The sequence below is a fragment of the Gopherus evgoodei genome, chromosome 7 (assembly GCF_007399415.2).
Source record: "Gopherus evgoodei ecotype Sinaloan lineage chromosome 7, rGopEvg1_v1.p, whole genome shotgun sequence".
Classification (NCBI taxonomy): Eukaryota; Metazoa; Chordata; order Testudines; family Testudinidae; genus Gopherus; species Gopherus evgoodei.
The window spans coordinates 31,743,410-31,764,306 of NC_044328.1; the positions used below are offsets into that span (position 1 = coordinate 31,743,410).

General features: G+C 39.1%; 1 protein-coding gene across 2 annotated transcripts in view; it reads left to right on the top strand.

The window, feature by feature from the left end:
• Positions 1–4,513: 4,513 nt before the first annotated feature.
• Positions 4,514–20,897, top strand: part of BTAF1 (B-TFIID TATA-box binding protein associated factor 1) — a 98,960-nt gene continuing 82,576 nt past the window's right edge. The window contains exons 1-4 of one of the 2 annotated variants that reach the window (XM_030568390.1): positions 4,514–4,869; positions 13,480–13,603; positions 14,627–14,741; positions 15,939–16,085. In XM_030568390.1, the coding sequence (XP_030424250.1) occupies positions 4,856–4,869; positions 13,480–13,603; positions 14,627–14,741; positions 15,939–16,085 (400 nt within the window). In that variant the 5' untranslated portion in view covers positions 4,514–4,855. The remainder of the gene's footprint in view (positions 4,870–13,479; positions 13,604–14,626; positions 14,742–15,938; positions 16,086–20,897) is intronic. The other variant, XM_030568389.1, reaches the window with a different exon arrangement.

Here is a 20,897-nt window from a genome sequence, read left to right on the forward strand (position 1 = left end):
CAGGCTAGCAATCCAACACACAGCTCTCCCCTTGATTTCTTCCTCCCACCAATTCCCTGGTGAGTACAGACTTAATTTCCCTGAAGTAAAGAAAAACTCCAACAGGTCTTAAAAGAAAACTTTATATAAAAAAGAAAGAAAAAATACAAATGTTCTCTCTGTATTAAGATGATACAACACAGGGTCAATTGCTTAAAAGAATATTGAATAAACAGCCTTATTCAAAAAGAATACAAATCAAAGCATTCCAGCACTTATATTCATGCAAATACCAAAGAAAAGAAACCATAGAACTTACTATCTGATCTCTTTGTCCTTACACTTAGAAACAGAAGACTAGAAGATAGAACTACTTCTCCAAAGCTCAGAGGAAACAGGCAGACAGACAAAAGACTCTTACACAAACTTCCCTCCACCCAAAGTTGAAAAAATCCGGTTTCCTGATTGGTTCTCTGGTCAGGTGTTTCAGGTGAAAGAGACATTAACCCTTAGCTATCTGTTTATGACAACATAGCTCTGGTAAACACTGAAAAAGGTGAGGGGAACTCTTCTTCCCCAGGCTTCTTCCTATATGCACAATATTAAACTGATTAATTTGTTTTCATATGGGGAGTTCCCTCATTTCATACATGCCATCCACTCCAAATACAGTTTAGAGGTGGGTGGAAAACACTGTGTTCTTATCCTGCAAATATTTTAAAGAATTCAAAAATTTTCCCCCAGCTCAAATTGGGACAAAAAGTAGAAATCTTGAAAATATTTGTGAACCAAAAACACCCTCAACCCAACATTTTTTTTGGATCTTTTATTTTGCCCTTTTTTAAAAAAAAATCTTTTCTCAGTCTAATTTACTTCATTGTCTAATCAAAAAGTCATTTCTATCTGGAAAACCATAATTTTTCATGTTGACAATTTCTAAACTTTTTTTCTCAACATTATTTTGAGCTGGGGACTTTATTGAACTTGACCCTGTTGCATGAACAGTTTTGGTTTTGACAACTAGACATTTTTGATGAAAAACAATTAATTAAAAAACTCCAAACCAGTTGTAATAAAGTTCCATGATCTTGTGCTTATCCATGTGAACTGATATTGTCAGGCTCATAAAAGTTTGGAGTTCATAAAAACCGTACTTGATTAACGTAAACACCTATACACAAGAGATGAACCAGACTTCTGGCACAGAACTCTGAACATGTTTGGGGATATTATTTCAATTAGGAGCTGGAGTAAAAGCCTGACAGTGGAAGAGTACCTGGATCATACAAAGACATGCTAGGGATGTCAACAAACAACAACAAAAAAGGTATTTCTGCATCTGGTAAAGAATAGGACAGAAATTAGAGAGGAGCTGGAAGGGAAACAGGTGGAGACCAAGGAGGTAAATTCTGGAAAAATAACATATTAAGAGATTTAATAAAAAGAGGCTTATGGCCAAAAATTAAACCTAGAATACCTATATAGTAATACAAGAAGTTTAAATACAAAAACAGGTGAACTAGAATGCTTGGCAATGGAAGAGAACCTTGACATAACAGGCATACATTAAAACATGATGGAATATATTATTATAATCCCAAATTGGACTGATGAGGCAATAAAAGTGGGAGAGCAGCGTGATTCCTATAAGATTTCATATAATCTAATGAGATAAAATTTCTGACTGGCAAGGCTCATGCAGTAAAATTCTAAACAATAGAACTCTACAAGTATGGTTACACTAACAATCTCCTAATCAGGAAAAGCCTGTTGAATGCACAATGCAGGGGGAGATCAGAGGCAACTATAGCTAATTAAATATCAATAATGAATAACTTTATTTACTGCATATAAACTGATCAAACATCCCAATCAGACATGATTTTGTGAAGCAATTTCTCAGCACATTAAAATATTACTTCTTGAAACAGGTGATTTTACAGCATACAAGTAGAGAGGCTATTCTTGACCTAGTCATAAGTAACACATTGAAGTCTGTTCCAGAAGTAACCATAGATAAGCTACTAAATGACAGTGACCACAATACGAGTTCCATATCCTCAAAGGATGGAATGCACCAGAAACTAGCACTTTGACACTGTAGTTTTAAAAAAGGCATTTCAAAAAAAAATTATGAAACTATTCAAAAAGTCCCTTAAGTCAAAAATAAGGCAAGTAAAATTCTTAGGCTATGTGTACACTTACAACACTGTAGCAGTGCCGACGTTCTCCTCTTGCTGTAGTTATTCCATCTCCCAGAAAAGGCATAGCTAGGTCAACAGAATTCTTCCATCAACCTAGCACTATCTAAACTGGAGGTTAGGTCACCTTTCACACCTCTGAGCAACACAGCTGGGTCATCTTAACTTTTTGGTGTAGTCTTGGCTATAGATTCAGCAGGTAGCCCAGCTGAGTGATAGCAGATAAACATACCTCTAAACAAAGAGAGCAGAAAGACTAGAAAAACATTTGGTTAAATAGCCATAACTAAAGGTTACTTAAACTAAACAGATGTTTTTCAGAACATGGAAATCCATCTTTAGTGAAGTAATAGATGGGAGCATAACCTACAGCAAATAAAATATAAAATAAAAATTAGGAATGCTATGTGGTAATTTAAGAGCATACAGTCTGACAATAAACATGAATAACAAGATTTCTTTATGTATGTCAGAAATAGAAAGCCTGTGAGAAAATGGGTTGGCTTGCTGGACTATCAGAGAGTAAAGGGAGCAATTAAGGAGCATCAGGACATGGCAGAAATGCTACATGATTTATTTGTATCAGTCTACACTGCAGATACCTATCTCAGACCAAGTCTTTTCAGTTAATAAAGTATCATCAGAGATTGTGATATCAATAGAGAAAGTGCCAGAACAACTGATAAATTGAGAGCACTAAGTCACCAGGACTGGATGGTATTCTGACAGTCTTATCCTGATTGAATCCAGGAATAAAGGCCCAGATGATCCACAATAGTATTCATGTGCCTAATTCCCATTGAGTTCAATTGTAGTTAGGTGTTTAGTACCTTTGAGGACCTAGGCCAAAGTGACTGAGCTGCTAGAAAAATATGCACTCTATTATTTAAATCATATCCTATACCAGAGGATTGAAGGTAGCAAATGTTATATCTCTCTTTAGAAAAGAGGTTGTGGGTGGTGATCTTAGAAATTAGCAAACCTTATGTGAGGCTGACAGTGGGCACCTGATGAAAGGTTTAGTAATTTACCACAGATATTAAGACAAATAAATTATAACAGGCAAAAAAAAGAAAGCTATGATTGGTGCAACAGATTGTTGGGTGGAGTCATAGTAGCCTTTAAAACTGGTTCTGCTTCACCCCTTACTTAATTTGCTAAAAGAAAGTTTGGTGGGGGAGGGGGAGTGTGAGGCAGTGTTAGATGGAAGAAAAATGCAGTTTAGTACAGCTGACTATCAAATACAGCTCTGATTTTATATCTGGCATTTAGAAGGTAATTCCTCTTTGCAAAGGGAGTGGAATGAGCTACAGATGTGGAAACTCAGTCGTGGCCTGGCTATTTTGAGATGCAGGTTAATAAATAATTGTAAGTAAATCCAACGGGTCTTGTTATTGTATCCTAGCCTCTCTTTTTCAGTGTAACACCCACTTATATGTGGGAGGTGGGGTGAGCGTACACCAGCGTCTTGCTACTAGCTGGATGTCTTTCTATAAACTGTTTGATTTTCCTGTAGCCACCAACTTCCTGAATGTCGAAGGGGGGAAGGATTTACCTCCCCTAACCCTGCTGAAGCTGCTCAGCCAACGAAGGGCGGGCAGTAGGTACCGTGCTGGTGACAGGCGGGCTCCTCGTGCCAGGACACGAGTGAAAGACAGTTGCTGAAATATACCGCAGGGCTAGGGCCCACTAGCTCAGCAACCGCCCTCAGAGGGCGGATAGGCAGGCAGAAGCCCAATCGCACCCCAGACAGCCCGACACTACCCCACGGTGCCCCGGGCCACGTGGTCTGCCTAGCTGCGGAGCCACGCACCCTCTCTTCCTCAGGAGGGGGCCGTGACGACATCGTGCGCACGCGGCCCACCAGCTCAGGCGGGCGTAGTGTATGCTGGGAGTTGTAGTGCCGGTAGGCCTACCACGCTCCGCGCCGCTCAGCGTGCGCCATAGGCAGTGGTTTGCAAGCAGAAGTTGTGGGGACTAGGGCTAATGCAACTGTGGGTGAAGGGGGGGAGTGATCTCTCCCGCTCTAGCCCCACAGAGAACGCTGCGGTTTAAGTTACGGGGTGGAGGTAAACTGCCTGACACATTTTGCGGGATTTCCCCTTCCCCCCGTTTCCTGGAGAGCGGGTACGATCCGTTGACTAGGCTTCCCTCTATAGCTGTGTAAATGGTACGGCCCGCCCCCTCTCTCTCTCGCCCCCCCCCCAGCAGGCGCGGCAAGTTCCATGGTAGAGTCTGCTCAGCCCCATCCCCCAACTCTACGCTCCTTCCCTCGCGCATCTTAGAAGCACTGCTCCCATTGGCTGCGGCTCGGCGCTTTTGCCAATGAGGAAGCGGCTATCATGGAGGAAGGGAATAAATACAAGATGGCTGCTCCTATAAAACCAGGCGTTGGGCTTCTCCCCAGTGATGGGCGAATAGAAGCTTTAACCCGTGCTTTGAGGCCGCTCCACTGCTACCACCCGCACTGCCGCCATCCCCGGGGGCTAGTGGCACTCCGCTGTCCGTCAGCGCGCTCAGCCGCTCCCCATCTTTATCCGCTGGGGCCGGGGTCGGAGTGTGGAGCCTGAGAGGCCTAAGCCAGGCCTCTGCATCCTCCTTCCTGGGAGAGCAACGGCGGCCCCCGCCTGCCACCCTGCTGCTCTTATCCAACTGGGCCCAGGCTCCCTCTGGCTATGGCGGTCTCCAGGTCGGTATAAGCCCGGAGGGGATGGGGGAAGAGGGCGGCAGCTTCTGCTGTGTGGGGCTGAAGAGGTGACTCGCTCCCTTTTCCTAATAGTCTCCTTAACCTCTTGAGGGCCCACTGGGGTATTATCCTTGCCCAGCAGCATGTGCCACTTGCGGCCTCCCGTGTGTGTTTCTGGTGCTGCTGCATGGCCCTGAGCGCGGGCTCAGTCCATTGCGTGTCCACCTGCCGGGGTAACTGCAGCCCCAGGAGCAGACAGACACCCTTAGCTCAGTAAAGGGTGAGTGAACTCCGACCCCTCCTTCCTGCGATAAGGGTTTTTCCCCATCCAACATCTTATAGACACTGTCAAAGGATTGCAGGCCATCCTTAAATGTTCATGCCAAAGATTGGTGGAATCCTGCTACATCAAGGTATCAGTGTACTGGCACCTTGGGAGGTGACAGGAACCACTTTGCTTTGTCTGCCTCCTAGTATGCTGCTAATAAAATCATAGACTTCCACACAGAGCAGGATTAGGGAATCCTTTGAACACAGGGAAAACTTCACAATGGGATGCTCCCCTCTGCCCCCATCTAACCATTGCCTAGATATTGTGACAGTGGTGATGAGATTTGGGGATAATCTGCATAGGTGGTACCCCTCTATGTTTTAAAATTTCTGTAACAAAAGTGGATCCTAATCCAAAGACCTACATTAAGTAGGTAGTGAGGTTCATATCTTTGTCAATATATCATCTGATATATAGACTATGTGAATTTCATTCATCACTGAAAGCTATTGTGAAACATGAATTGAAGCCTGCAATATGGATTTTTGTTGTTTGTTTCTTCCCCTAGCAGCAGTGAGGCCAGTTGATTTGACATGAGAAGCTTTGAGGTTGACAGTGCCGCATGACAATTTTTTTTATTATGTTCTCTACTGTTCCCTTCAAAACAATGGTTTTGTATTGGGATTTTGTCCTAAATTGGCCATATGAATTTAAAGCACTAGGAGATTGTTTTAACAACCAACCTTTCTGCAATTAAATTCTGCTATCAGATGCTATGTGTCATTTCCAACACAGCAATGTTATCCCTTTATTTTTGAGGCAGTCACTGTAAATTCTTCTGTTACACAAATTCTCTAATTACTTTGCAATGTTGCAGATCACTGGAATATTAAGAATTAACTGAACTAACTGAATTAACTGAACAGTTGATACATATTTTAAAGCCTTGTCTACAATAAGGATTTGCTTCTGTTCCAAACTTCAGATGCTTGGAATCGAATGTGTTCCCTGTATAGACAAGGCCTATTTTGTAATTTCAGTGTTAGCTTAAAAAAAAAAAAGAGAGAAAGAAAAGGGGGGGGGGAAGGCTGTTCTATTAGTCATGTAGTTTCACTTGTGGGACACACTTGTTCCAATGGAAAGCTGGACAGTTATTTCCAAAACTTTGTATGGTATTGTTCAACTAGTTTCACAGTTTTATCCCTTGTATGCTGTAAAAAGACATTAATTCCACAGAATTAGTGGAATATTTGTGAGAAACAGTCCCAGAAAAGTTAGTAAGAAATCACTTCAAGAGCCAAGTAGTGTAAAGGAACTACATATTTTGAAACACTTGTAACAGTTTGGCTGTTCCTTTTGTCTCCAATGTTTCAGTCTACGTGCAAAAGTGATACTCTATAAGTTTGGCCTCAGCACATTGTTACAATAATACAGCAGAAACATCACACAATGCAGATCATATACAGTAACTCTTGGTTTTTAACAAGTGACCTTTCCTTGAAGTTAAATATACGAACAGGAACATTGTAGCAGTCTGTATTACACCTGACAATAGAAAACCATGTTTCCAAGAGTTCTCACTTCTGAACCCAGAAGTTTCAGCATGCTTTCCTTTCAAATGTGCATGAATATATAAATCGTTGGTGTTGATTAAATTAGGTTTGGTTGCTTACAGTTATTGTCTTTACAAGCTTCATTTATCTTAAAAGATCTGAACTCTCTCTGTAGATAGTTGTAGTTAAAAATATGTTTTACATATGTATTAAAGAGCCAAGATTAATGTTCAATTTTAACTATAAATGGGGTGAGCGGAGAAACAAGTCTAGCTGACTTAATATCAGTCTAGGATAATACACGATATTAACCTTAGGGAAGTTTCTGGCTAACTTAGTCTTAGAACCTTATTTCACAAATGAAATCCTATTCCTGTGTTCGTAGCTGATTTGCTTTTATACTTTCCTATACTTCAAAATCAAAAGATTGTAAAATCCCTTGCTCTACATGTGAAGATTAGCTTTGATTAGTGGTTGAATGGAAAAACCTTCCTAAAATTTTAGTTCTGACAAGCCAAGCTCTGGACAGATGGTGAGAATCTGTAAACATTTTTGTCAAAAACCAGATTAGGATCTTATGGTGCTATAGTAAGATGCATTTGCTTTGTTAAAAAATAATTAAAACATGGCTATGGAATGAAGGAAATGGATTTGTGGATATTAGTCCATGCTATTGGATGAGGGATGGTGTGTGTCACCAGACTCTCTGCTGTCTTCTAGAAATTTTGCTTGTAGCAGAATCTTATTTTTAGAGTCTGCTGGTTATTTCATTGTCATGGGTTTTTTTGGGGTTTGTTTGTTTATTTAAAAAAAAGAAGCAGAAGCCCCATAACAAAAGGCCTTGGTAGATAGTAAAGCACAGATTATGTGCCAGATCTCCTGCAATACTACACACACAAGTAGGGACTACCCAGTGAATATCATCTCCAAGAATAAATACAAATGGGTGTTTAGGCAGAGTAATCTTCCTCTCAGGAGACAAACACATATTGCTACAGTGCCCCCTTCTCCAATCTCCAAGAATAAGCCTATAATTTAAAGAGGTTAGAGAGAACCTATTTTTCATTTTCTTTTGTATATTCAAAAACACTTTTTCTTCTGCTTAGTCAGTCAGTTACCTCTCAGAATAATGGGAAAATCTGCACTACACTGGGAGGGGAGAAGAGACATTTTTAAAATAGGAAAATGTGATAGTAAAATGAAAGCAAGTAGCAGAATGACTTAGTTACAGATATAATACCTGCCCCTACTTTTAACTCCATGTAATTGATGAGATTTCTAGTTGTGTTCATTTGAAATACTTTCTTACCTCACTGGAGAAGCATAAGCTGCCGCTGCCTGTGCTATACCTGGTCAGTAAATAAGACACTAGTTTCTGGGTTTTCAATATAGCATACTTCAGTTGCACATCCCCAAATTGGGACCATAATGCAGGACCCATATTCTGAATAGTTACGAAGGATGATCATGATAGTAAAGTTCCTGAGAATGGTTCATATGCTGGTCCTGGCAAGCCTTTATAAGGTGTGAGGCTGTGTTATATAAGAGTTCCTAAGAATAGGTAACCTTGTTGTGGGCTCATAAACATCTAAAATTTCAAACTTAGTATATCATTAACAGTCTGTCTGTCCCTCTCAAGGTAACCCAAAACCTCCAGTAAAGGCCTGAAAAATCCATATGCTTGTAGAAACATTGTGTTGATGGGATTATCAGTTCTGGCCAAACATAAATTTACTTAAAAAAAAAAAATTCTAGCCTGTGTGATTTCAGAGAACATTCCAAATGGCGAATGTATAGACTGCTGACTTTCCAAGTCTGCATGTAGTTTCATTGCTGCTGCTCTTCACTTTTCCAAGCATCAACAGTAGTAGAGTGGAATTGAGAGAGTGGGGTCAGGTTAATTGCCATTTTAGAGCCTGCGAGTATTGGTGACAGTTGTATTGATGTGATTCTTGTTTCATCAATACCCCAAACTTTTTAAAATAACAATGAAACTGACCTGAGTCTTGTCAGTTCCGCTCTACTACAGTTGCTGCTTGGGCAAGTTAAACAGCAGTATAGGCAGTCACTCTAGTACTAAAATCTTACTAATGGAGAATGCCAAAGTTTGGAAGAACACTACTGCCTGGCACTAGCTTCAGGCAGTTGGTGAAAGGATAGAGCAGTGGAAGTATCTCCCCTCTTAATATAGCAGCAAGGAGATGTGAAAGTTCTCAGGCATCTCATAGTCAAAGACTGATATAAAAGACAAAACTCCTGAACAGGATCCAAGGCTAGAACCCTGATAGGAATTCCAGCAGCTGGAACTGGGATTCTCACCAGTGTTTTTCATAGATCTTGCTGGTAGGTCTTTTGTATCAGTATCTGGCTACTAGATGTTCATACATTTTTGAAGCCCTGGTCTAATGACTATTGTGCCATTTTGTTGCTTTTCTGTGTCATATATATGCTTCAGTTAGTTGAGCGTAAGGGCCTGTTTCATCTCTCATTAAGGCAAGGGGACAAATTATAGTCACTTAAATGGGATCTGGCTCAAAGTCCTAAAATAAGCTTCTTGAGGCAGGGACCTTGCCTACTTATTTGATTGCAAAACATCATGCTAGCTTGGGGATATACTTTATATATTCATGTCTGCAATATACAAGTTATAGTTATAAAAATATTTTAAATAAAGTTAAGATTGTACAGTGGAATGTAAAAAGTAAGGCTGCCTGTGCTTATGCATTACAGCACTCTTTAATTGTTATCTCTTTTTTTTTAAACACATGATCCCTGTTTCATTCCATAAAATTGATGACTTTGTGCCTGATGTAGTTATGTTAAACTGTTTGTTTGATAGACAGCAACAGAATATGTTCTGTTATGACACAATGTGCAAGCAGTGAAGGGAGGAGGCTTGCCTCATTCCATACATTTCCTTTTCTCTCTGTACAAATAGTCATTTATATACCACAGTCCCTCAACCTATGAAAAATGAAATTCCAATCAGTTTCATGTACATGTCTCAGAATTACGTTGAATGTGCAGACATCAATTTTGTGAGAACTTTCTTTTGCTGATGCTGGTACGTTGGAAGGTTATTTGTTTAACATATGTACATCAGATTATATTAGATGATACATAGGACTTCTTAAAACTTTTTAACTTGGCCATATCAAATTTTCACCAGGACACACAAGGCACGTTTATAGCCTCAGGACTGTATTCCTGCCAAACTTAAGTTTCTATCTCCTTCCTGTTTTTTAGTCAAGTTTAAAAAACATGCTTTCTCCCCACTCCTTCTATACTTAAAATGGCTTAATTTGTTTGGGTGAAACTTAGAGGAAGAGAAAGTGCTCCTTGTCTCATAAAAGCATACTAAATTTCAGCAGTGTTTGTAAGACATGACTAACAGCCGTGTAACATTAAATATAGGCACTGCAATCGGTTATTTCCAGGCAGCATGCATAGTGGATGTATTTGTGTCCCTCAATATTTTAAGTTTTTAAAAGGCAACTGCTTAACACTTACTCTAAATATGTTTATTACTTGCCATATGTGCCGAGCCACATATCCTGCATTTTATTTTTTGCGGGAGGCCTGTTGATTCCTTTGGTTTTTGCTTGATACCCTTATGTGACTACACATTTCTCTAAAATTATACCATGTTAGAAGCTACTTAAGTTGCCATCTACTGCAAAAACAACAAAAAAGCACAGAAGGGGATGCATACAGTTCCAAAAACAAAGTACTTGAAAGATTGTGGGCTTCTTTCCTCAGAATGTGTTTATAGAAGGAGAAAAAGCAGAATGGATAAAACCTCTATTTTACTAACATTTGAACATCCTCCTTTCTTATTGATACTTTTAAATAAGCCTTAAATCAGCAGTTGCAGAACAAATGGAGATACCTGACAAGTTCAGGGAAGTAAACAAGGACTTGACTTAAAGTTAAATGCTTTACTGTGATATAAACAATATAAGTGCAAACACATAAATGGATCATGACTGTTCCTCTACCATTGAAATGCAGATGTCTTTGGGGAAGAAAGTAGCAGCCATTACAGTTGCACAAACAATTGCTTAGGGATGGCAAATAAAGGAAATGATTAAATTGTGGGTGAATTTGGCAGATGGACTGTGATTACATTAAAATTAAGATATCTGTAGAGGGAGGCCAGTTCCATTATTCTTTTTATATTTATATATAAAATTCACTTTAGCATGTAGTAATCTCTTTTTTTTCAAAGCAGTTAAGAGATATCTTTGCTATTATTTCTCTCTCTGTGACACTTAAGTTTACTTCCCAAGCACTCCCTTTCTCTCTTGCCTGCTCATACTCAAGGCTTCTTTTCTGAGGAAAAACACAATATCCTCCTGTCCGGTTGAGAATTTCAGCTATAATCACAAGTGGTGGTCTTGTTTCTGTGTTGTACCTGTCCATTTAAACTGTAACCTGTTTTGGGGGAAAGTCCTATTATACATTTATGGTGGTGTTGCAGATAGGAGGTTGCATCTCCGTAGCTGAGGTTACAACCAGATTCCATTAGATAGCTGTATTTCTAATTCCACTACAACATTGGCTTGGAAAATTGGTTTGGCCTTACCATTGCCTCCTTTATTCTGAAGGGGAAAAAATGTTCGCAGTTTCAAGAGAACTTTTCAAATTTCAGTTTGCATTACAAATCATTGATTACTCTGATTTTAAATTTTCAGTAGCATCGGCTTCTAAATTTTTGTCTGCCCATTAGCTCAGAAATGCCTCGGTGCTATCAAAGTAGAAAGCCAGATGTAATCAGACTGTTATTAACTGTGGTGTCTAGCTTCAGGATTAGTCCTACGCCCACTGATTTCAGCGGGAGATGTTAGTGGCAAACTTCAATTGATTGGGGGGGTTGGAGGAGGAAGAGGTTTGCCATTGACTTAATTGGAAGGAGGATAATGGAGTTGGAGGGGGAAGAGAGAATGTTTTCCCCCTTTGTTAAAGTTTTGCAGCTTGCAAAAATACATTATTCTCCTAGATCAGGGGTCAGCAACCTTTCAGAAGTGGTGTGCCGAGTCTTCATTTATTCACTTTAATTTAAGGTTTTGCATCCCAGTAATACATTTTAATGTTTTTAGAAGGTCTCTTTCTATAAGTCTGTAATACATAACTAAACTATTGTTGTATGTAAAGTAAATGTTGAAGAAACTTATGTAAAATTAAAATAAAATGCAGAGTTCCCTGGACCAGTGGCCAGGATTCAGGCAGTGTGAGTGCCACTGAAAATCAGCTCGTGTGCCGCCTTTGGCACTGTACCACAGGTTGCCTACCCCTGTCCTAGACCTTCCCGGTGAGAGACTTGTGTTCTTGAAGCTATGAGATCAGGGGTCTAGTTCTGGATGTAGAGGTATAGGTGTTACATAGAGGCAGTAGACTCTTGGTAGTCAAGATTGGAATTGGGCTTTAGAATTTTGGAGGCTGGGTCATGATAGTGGTTTCTTGTCTAGTGATTTGACAAATTCTTCTTTTTTCCTGAAGGAGGAAGTGGTGTGACCAGGCTAAACATTCTTTGAGTTTTTTTTGGAAATAGGCTGGTAGCTGGAGGGACAGATTGGGTTAAATGACAGACTTTTTGAGGATGTGGAAGATTGGAGTTGTTTTGGATCTTCATCTTGACAAGCTAATGTAGGCAAGCTTCATATTTTGTAATTTACGACAGGTATTTTTAGTGATTTACTCAGATTTTTAAAAAAAAAATCTTTTAAGGGCAGAAAAAACTATATATTATCTAGTCTGCGTATCCCCTCTGTAGTACAGACCATTGATTTTCACCCAGTAATTTCTGAATTATACTCAATGTCTAGATGAACTAAAGTGTATATTTTTAGAAAGGCTTCTAATCTTGATTTAAAGACTAAGTGATAATGAAGTGTTTATCACATCCCTTGGCAAAGAGAGCCATTGATGTGCTCCACAATTAGAATTTTTTATTAGTAAATCACAAATACTTCCATTCTTAAAAAATTACTGTAGGAAAGTTTCATAAAGAAACTACTTATTCTTAGAGTCCAATCTTTTTGCCTTTAAATGTTGCCATCATGATGCCTCAGCTAACATTGAGGCAAAGTATTACACAGAAGACCTCATGTTTTATAATACTTGTTGTTTGACAGAAGTACCTCAAAGATTATATTGGTTTGATGCTTACACATCTGACTACTCAGCTAGGGGAAGAATGAGAATTGACGACAAAACTGTCATCCAAAAGAAAGGCAGAACTTGACATAATAGATTATAAATCTGCATTTCAAGCAAAAATTTTAATGTAGAATATTAGGGTTATTTCTACTGGAGTCTTGTCCAAATGCACTAATGTAATAGCACTTCTCCATGTCACTGTTGTGATATAAAGTGTTACTGAAGTTCAAAGGCATTTCTATCCTGAAATAGAGAATTTCTGTCCTGTTCTGAGATGAGCAACTGGTTGATCATGATTATAATAACTTTGTGAATTCCCTTTTAATTCTCTGCAGGTTTATAAAAAGAAGTGGGTAAACTATAACTTCTGTAATGAAAGATTTTTACTCCATTTTGGATTTGATCAATGTTCTGGTTTATTCTCAATTAGAAATTCTTTCAGAATGAGTAAGCTTTTATTACTAAAAACTATAATTGCAGATCTGTTTGGTCTATATCTTGTCAGTCCCCAAGCAACCAACTCCCCTCAAATTGTCAGGTATGCTGGACAGTTTGATGGGATTATGTTAATGATGTGAGCCAATCAAATTCTGCAAGTATAATCATTCAGCATTTTTTTCATCTATATAGGCTTGATCGTCTCTTCATTTTACTGGACACTGGTACCACACCGGTAACAAGAAAAGCAGCTGCACAGCAACTTGGGGAGGTGGTGAAACTCCATCCTCATGAACTGAATAATCTCTTATCTAAAGTAAGCATTTGTTTCTTAATGTAACTTTAAAGTTTTGGCAAATAGAGAATTGAAATGAGAATAAAACTAGATTTGTTTTTTTGATACTACAGGGAAGCCTTATTTGGCAGTCTCCTGTTTTTAGGAGACCACCTAAAACAATCCCCTAAATATATTGAGTACTAATCTGCTTCACTCTTAATTAGAAGACCACTTCCGTTAAACAGCTAATTATCAGCCTTTGGGATGGTCGGTCACTTAAGACTGGTTTCACTGTGTATTCTAGATATGATTAAATCCTAATTTGTTCAGCATCTGCTGTAATCTGGGAAGAGAAATTTAACTCTTTTCAGTTTTCTGCTGTTGCTTCATTAGTTCAAAACTTTGTTGAGCTACTTGTTGCAGGGTTAAAAGTGATTAGTAGGAGGGTGACGACAAGATGATTTTAAAGGACTGGAAATGAAATAGAGATTTTCATTACTTCTAGATTTTAATCTGGCCAAATCTAGAGTGAGTGTGTGTGTGTGTGTGTGTGTGTGTTTGGTTTTTGTTTTTGTTTTTTTTAAAATGGAACCACCAAAACTAATTTGTCAGACAGCAGTGTCAACAGAATGGTCTCATCTCTGTTCTTATTGAATGGGTATTTATACCGCAATTGATGCTATCATCTGAGTGGCCAGAGTTATGAATATTATGCCACTTTTACCAAAAGAGTGCTCTGAGAAAATAGTTTAGATTTTAAAAAGAAGCAAGTTGAATTAGGACACAAAACTTTGTTTCTTATTCTAACTACTTGTTTGAGCTTATTATACCAGTTTATTAATGGTGTTCCTTGATAGGCAGCACGAATGCTATTGATAATAAAGCAATGTGTATTCTCACTGTTTCTTCCAGGTCCCAGCTGTCTTTTAAATGGAGTCTTTTGACCCATTGAATTTAAAATTATCTTTTTTTGATCAGAGCACTGGATGGCTACTGTACTCGTGAAATTAAAATTTATTGAAAGGTTTAGATAACAATTCATTTTCATATCTTTCTTTAAAGGTGTTAATATACTTAAGGAGTACAAATTGGGATACTCGCATTGCAGCTGGTCAGGCTGTTGAAGCAATAGTGAAAAATGTACCCGAGTGGAAGCCAACTCCAAGACAAAAACAAGGTGCTTTTACGTTAACTATATACAGTTCATGATCACTCTAATGTACGCTTACTCTGGTATAAAACTTGTCAGACAATCCTTCCCAGTCTGCTTTACAAGCCCCGTCTGCACGCTGCATATGTAGGATCCATACTCAGCCTCTTAATGGGGTTTGGCTTTATTAACAAAGAATACAACATAAGGTTCCACCAAATCTTCTAGACCCCAGAAAACACCCTCCCTTCTCTTTTTTTATAAAACAGGTGGGATAATAAAGTGCCTACCTTAGTGAAAAGCAGAATTCCATTAATCCTTAAAGCTTTACTGTCAGAGTTGGGTGTTTGAAGCCTATTGCAAACACTTCCCCCTCTGCCTCCCCACTTTTCAGTGGTGTAAGAGTGCACATGTCTGCCTACTAGAAAATGGAGTCATGTGATATTATTGTGTTGCTTTGCCCAGATATTTCCTGAACATCTCCAGTTACTTTTCTATAAAAGCCCTGCAAGGCTAAAACTACTAAGAACAAGGTCTGTATGTACTGTTTCTAATTTTGGAGTTAATGAAGCCATTTGATCCTACCAATGTTTGGTGGCCCAGTGTATGTTGCTGTATTATCCTGGTTCTGTTCCCTGAATGCTAAATAAAATTATTGGACAAGTTAGTTCTCCCTTCTGTCTTTTAGGTATGTTACACACAACGCTTGTGCTTTTGTAAAAGTGAAGAAAATAGGCTGTACTAATTTTGATTTGGGTACATAGACTTCCTAATAAGGCACATTAGGTTATAAATGAGCAAGATTCTGTATATTTCGATTAGGAAAGCAGATTATTGGTCTACTTTTTAGACCTTGGGTAGATCCACATTTATGTTTGAAGTACATGAATCTTGACATGCTCACAGATTATCAGCTCGGTGAGCCTGCAAATCAGTTTGTGCACAAAGTAGGCATGTAAATGCACAGCTACCTGTGGTCTGAAAATCAACCATAAGCATCTTCATCAAGGCAACGTATCAAGACAGATATTTTTATTGACTCAGATGGATTGCAGTACGTAGATTCTTCCCTCCATGAGGCCTTTAAACTCGCAAAATAAAATGCATGCATTTCTTAGTTTTCTGAACGACTCTTCCTTCTTTCCCACCTTTGCCCCTGCTTCTCATGTGAGAAAGCATTGGTATTGACTGTTTCCTTAAGCTGTATTTTTAATTTCTATCTAGAATCTGATTCAGAAATTCCTATGGATGATTCATGTGCCAGTGATCGTCTGCATTTTGATAGATTTGATATCAGTCGACTGTTAAAACATGGAGCATCTCTTCTTGGATCTGCTGGTGCAGAGTTTGAGGTCCAAGATGACAAATCAGGTATGTATTGTGTTTGATGAATTTCCCAGTTATCAGTGTGTGACCATATTGTAGATTGTGACAGTCGAGGATCTTCCATACTGCTGGGAAGTAGGTGTGGAGAACTTGCTAAATCATAACTATCTTTTGGTTTGAATTCTCTCTTTAGGGTAGAAGAATGATTTATTATTACTGCACGTCTCTGCTTGGAAAAATAGTTTCTGCACTAAAGTAGTGGAATTGATTTTTAGTCATTGTCCAGCAGAGCTGTGATAAATGCAGGGGGAAAAAAATGAAATAAGGTTTTGCAGTTGAGTTCAGAGGGAAAATGACAGGAGAAGGAAAAAAATAAGGTTTCTACAGCAACAGTAATTCAGCCACATTGTGCATGTACAGGTTTTCTATTTTTGGCCTAAGTCTATTGTAATATCTCTTTGCATTTCCTGTATGTGTTGTAAGTGCTTGCTTTTCCTGTCTTTTTATAAAATCGTGGATTTTAACAGCTCAATCTTAATGTTGGATAGCATAGTTTGGGGATTCTCAATGTTTCATAGGGTGGACTGCATTTTAACAGAACTTGTGAATGAGGTCTTGCAGACCTCTCATGTAATAATCCTATGACAACCACAGCATTTGATTACATGGAAAAACAATATCAGGAAAGCTCTGTTTTAGTTTTGTTAGTGAAGAATAGGAGCAGGAAGTAACTGAGAGGAGGCAGCACCATTCTACTGGCCAGCTGTCCAGCAGATGCTCTGTGGACTTTCATGGTCCAGAGACTGGTGATGGTAGTAAACATGTTATGGTAGTATCCAGAGGCACCAACTGGAATTGTGGCCCTACTGTGCTATTTTTTGTGCAGATGCAGATAAGAGACAATCCTTGCCCTAGACAGCTTCCGTATAAATGGCACAAAATAGACAAATTAGGAGATAGGTATTTAATGTCTGAGAAAATAAATACATTGAAGAAACAGTTCTGCTTTGTGAGGTTCATGTGACTTTTTTTTTGGGGGGGGGGGGTTCATGTGGCTTGGGCTGCAGGGCTGTTTCATTGTTGTGTAGAATTTAAAGGAGTCTTAAATTTTGAGGTCAAAGAGCCCAGGCATTTACACAGCAATTAAGCAGTCCTGCAAGCCCAACTTGGCTGGCCCTGTGCCAGCCGTGGGTTTTTCTTTGCTATGTAGAAATACCCTTAGAGACCCTCCATTAGTTCTGTCCTTTGTTTTCAAAGGTAAAGACAAAAGTCTGTTTTAATGAGTATTCACAACATTGCCCTTCCCTGCCTAGCTGATCTAGTAATGTATCATGACGCTAACTCCGAGCTTCACTCTGTCAACTCCCAGCTTTTTTTGTGCACCAATCAGCTTCCTTCCTTAAGCATCTTGTATGCTCATGCCGCCCCTAATACTCAAGAAAAACTCGCTAATATAATGTGCAGCCACTGCCTTTCCTCCTTCAAATCCCTCCTCAACACTCACCTCTTTTACGATGCCTACCAAACCCAAGATGCAGACAATGGTCAGGCAAGTAATGAGCATTGACTGGCCTCTTTCCCCTTACTCTAACTTCCCCATTCCTCATCCTACTACCTCTTGTTCCACATAGCTGGTACTCAGTTTAAGCCCTCTACGGCATGTCTACACAGCAACTAAGAGGAATGTCATCGGAGCAATGAGCTAGGAAGGTGATATTGGCAGCAGCATTTTGAATGGACTTGAGAGAAGCAAGGTTTTAGTAATCAATGCCAGAATGGAGGATAATAAAGATGCAAATGTTGAGGGCTTAAACAGAGTATTAGCTATGTGGAACAAGAGGAAAAGTCAGATTTTAGAGAGATTGTATAGGAAGAAGGGATAAAATTTAGACATGGGCTGAATATTAGGGTCTACAGATGTGGCTGAGTCAAAGATTTTTATCCAGGTTATGACCCTGGGACATGGTGTTTTCCACAGTGAAAGAGAGAAACAGTTGGGGTGTGCAGGAAGGGTGGCCAGCACATCCTTCGGCCTGCGCCGCTTCCCACAGCCCCCATTGGCCTGGAGCGGTGAACCGCAGCCAGTGAAAGCCGCAATCGGCCAAACCTGCAGACGTGGCAGGTAAACAAGCCATTCTGGCCTGCCAGGAGCTTTTCCTAAACAAGTGATGGACTGGCTTTGAGACCCATTGTGTTAGAGAACATGAGTAGCTCAGCTTTGGCCTTTGTGAATTTGAGAGGACTGGACATCCACAAATAAATGTTAGGAAAATAGGCAAAGGAACTGGATTAGATGGAGGGAGCGTGGAGTGCTCAGTGGTAGAAAGGCAGTGAACTTGTGCACTTATGTGGGTTTGCTCTATAGGAAAAATGAATTTTTATAGTTTGTGATGTTAGTTAAATGGTATTAATTAGGTGTTGATGTTCATACCTTATTGATCAACATTGGGCAACAGTGACCCTTCTACATTTACTACAGTTTCACATAAGTACACCTCTACCTCAATAGAATGCTGTCCTCGGGAGCCAAAAAATCTTACTGCGTTACAGGTGAAACCACATTATGTTGAACTTGATTTTGGTCCACCAGAGTGTGCAGCCCCACACCCCTCCCTCAGAGCACTGCTTTACCACGTTATATCCGAATTCGTGTTATATCGTGTCGCATTATATTGGGGTGGAAGTGTATTAGAAAATAGGGTGCAGGACATTTAGAAGGGATTTTTAACTTTCTTGTAATATTTGGTACCAGCAAAAGGAATTCTGGTAAAACTTTTGGGTGTCTAAAGTTAGATGACGTAGATTTTAAGTGACTAATTTTAGTTACCAAAGTTTCTAAACTTCTGGTAAATTGCTTCCTGTCTCTACATAACAGGTAGATTCTCAGAATTTATCAGTTACGTAGCATCTATATTTTTGGTTTTAAGTGTGTACGTTGTAAAACTTTTACTGCTTTAGGTAATACATTTTGCATTGCAAAAAAAGTTATTCTGCATACTAATGTTCCTCAGAACCAGAAATCTCAATTTTATTTTCTCAGAGTCAACTTTCCTTTATGGGTGCTGAATGATGGGTGTCACATAATGTTGTTGGTCCTTGTTACATTAAGTGTAGTATTCAGAGTAATTGCTTCTATTTTAAGCTTAAATCTTCATACAAAAGGCACTTTTGTTTACTTCCAGAAATCAATTAGAATGTGAAATCCAATTTTTTTTGCTATCTGGAGTAGACAAACAATGACCTTTTAGTCTCCTTGAATTCCCGTTAGTAAACAAAATACCCTTTATGAAATAAAGTCTTCTAATTTGGTAAGTAAGGATGTATAACAGTTTGAAAACTGTAGACACACAAGGGTGTGCACCTGCATGCCCAATAAATATGCAGAGTTACCACAGTTGGATGAACAAATGAAGAAGTGTATAAATTTGTGTAACAAATAATGTGTACACAAATTTATTTGCATGCACAGTAGTGGTAAATGTGTGCACTAACTTTCTGCAAAGTTGTTCCGAGTTTAGAAATTTGGGCCCTAAATATCTTAGCAGGCAGTATCGGATTAGATTGTGTCAGAGGAAATTAGTCCTGAAAAGTGAACTTCCTTCTAGCTCTATATAAAATTAAGAAAAGAAAATCTGAGCACCCCAACTTGTCATGGCAGATTTTTACAGAATTCTTCATAAAGGTAAAATTTAAAATCTGCTTTCTCCTAGTTGCAGGGTAATGACAGTTTCTTTCCTTTCCTATGTAAATACCATTCTTCAGCTATTCAGGGAATGTTACACCAGAACCTATAGCTACTTTAATCTTGGTAAGATTGTCCAAAGTTGGTCTTTTGCAGCATGTGCTATATTAAATTAAAATGGCAAACCAATTTTCTGATAAGTGCACTCTTTCTCTTCAGACTATCTGAACATTACATATAAAATACTATATTAAAAGAACATTATTAAGCCTGAGAAGTCAGGCACTCAAAAGTTGTGAAATACCAGAATTAAAGTTTCCTGTGCTCACTTAATTTGACCCCTTGTGCATATGCAGTATTATAAATTTTTATCTGTGATCACTTTTTCTCCAGGACCTTGACTTCATTCAGTGTACAGGAGAAAGAGTACTCACTGAATGAGCAGCTGTCCAGTGTTTTGTTTTAAACTCCTTCAATGTGTGACCCCAGCCTTGTTTTACTGTGTGCCATTCAAACCCTGCACTGAATAAAGAATTAACTTATTTATTACAGCTTTTATGGTGCTTATCAGTTTAGCATCTGAGTAATTACCTGCTTTTTACAGATGGCCAGAAATTAAGGCCAAAATGTCAAGTATCCAGTAATTTTGGGTGCCCAACTTGATGCGAGGGACCTAATTTTTCAGAAAACTGAGCGTCTTTACAGCACTTTAAAGCATAGCTTTCATTGATGTTGCTTTCTCATGGCAAGCGCTCAATACTTTGCAAGTCCAACTCCAGGCCGCCGATTGGACTTTCAGAAAATAAGGAAGAAACAATTAGTATCCACTTGTGAAACATTTGTCTGCAATGACTTGTCCAGCATTTTATAGAAACTCTGTGGCAGAGACAAACGTAACATCCAGTTCTCTAGGGTAGCATTCAGCTGCTTCAAGTGTAAGAACATCCCTTCTCTCCTTGCAGTCCCTTGCCTCATTCTCTACACACCTTTTAGCTTCTCCAGTTGAGATGGGGAGGAGTGAGTCCTACAGACAACACCCTACTTCAGTGTACAACCTGATTCATCCCTACAGTGCAAATGTATCCTATCCTGGTCACACAGCAGATCAGCATGGCTGAGCTGCGAATAGAATCCAGGACTTCCCACATCTAGGCCAGTACCCTATCCATCAACTT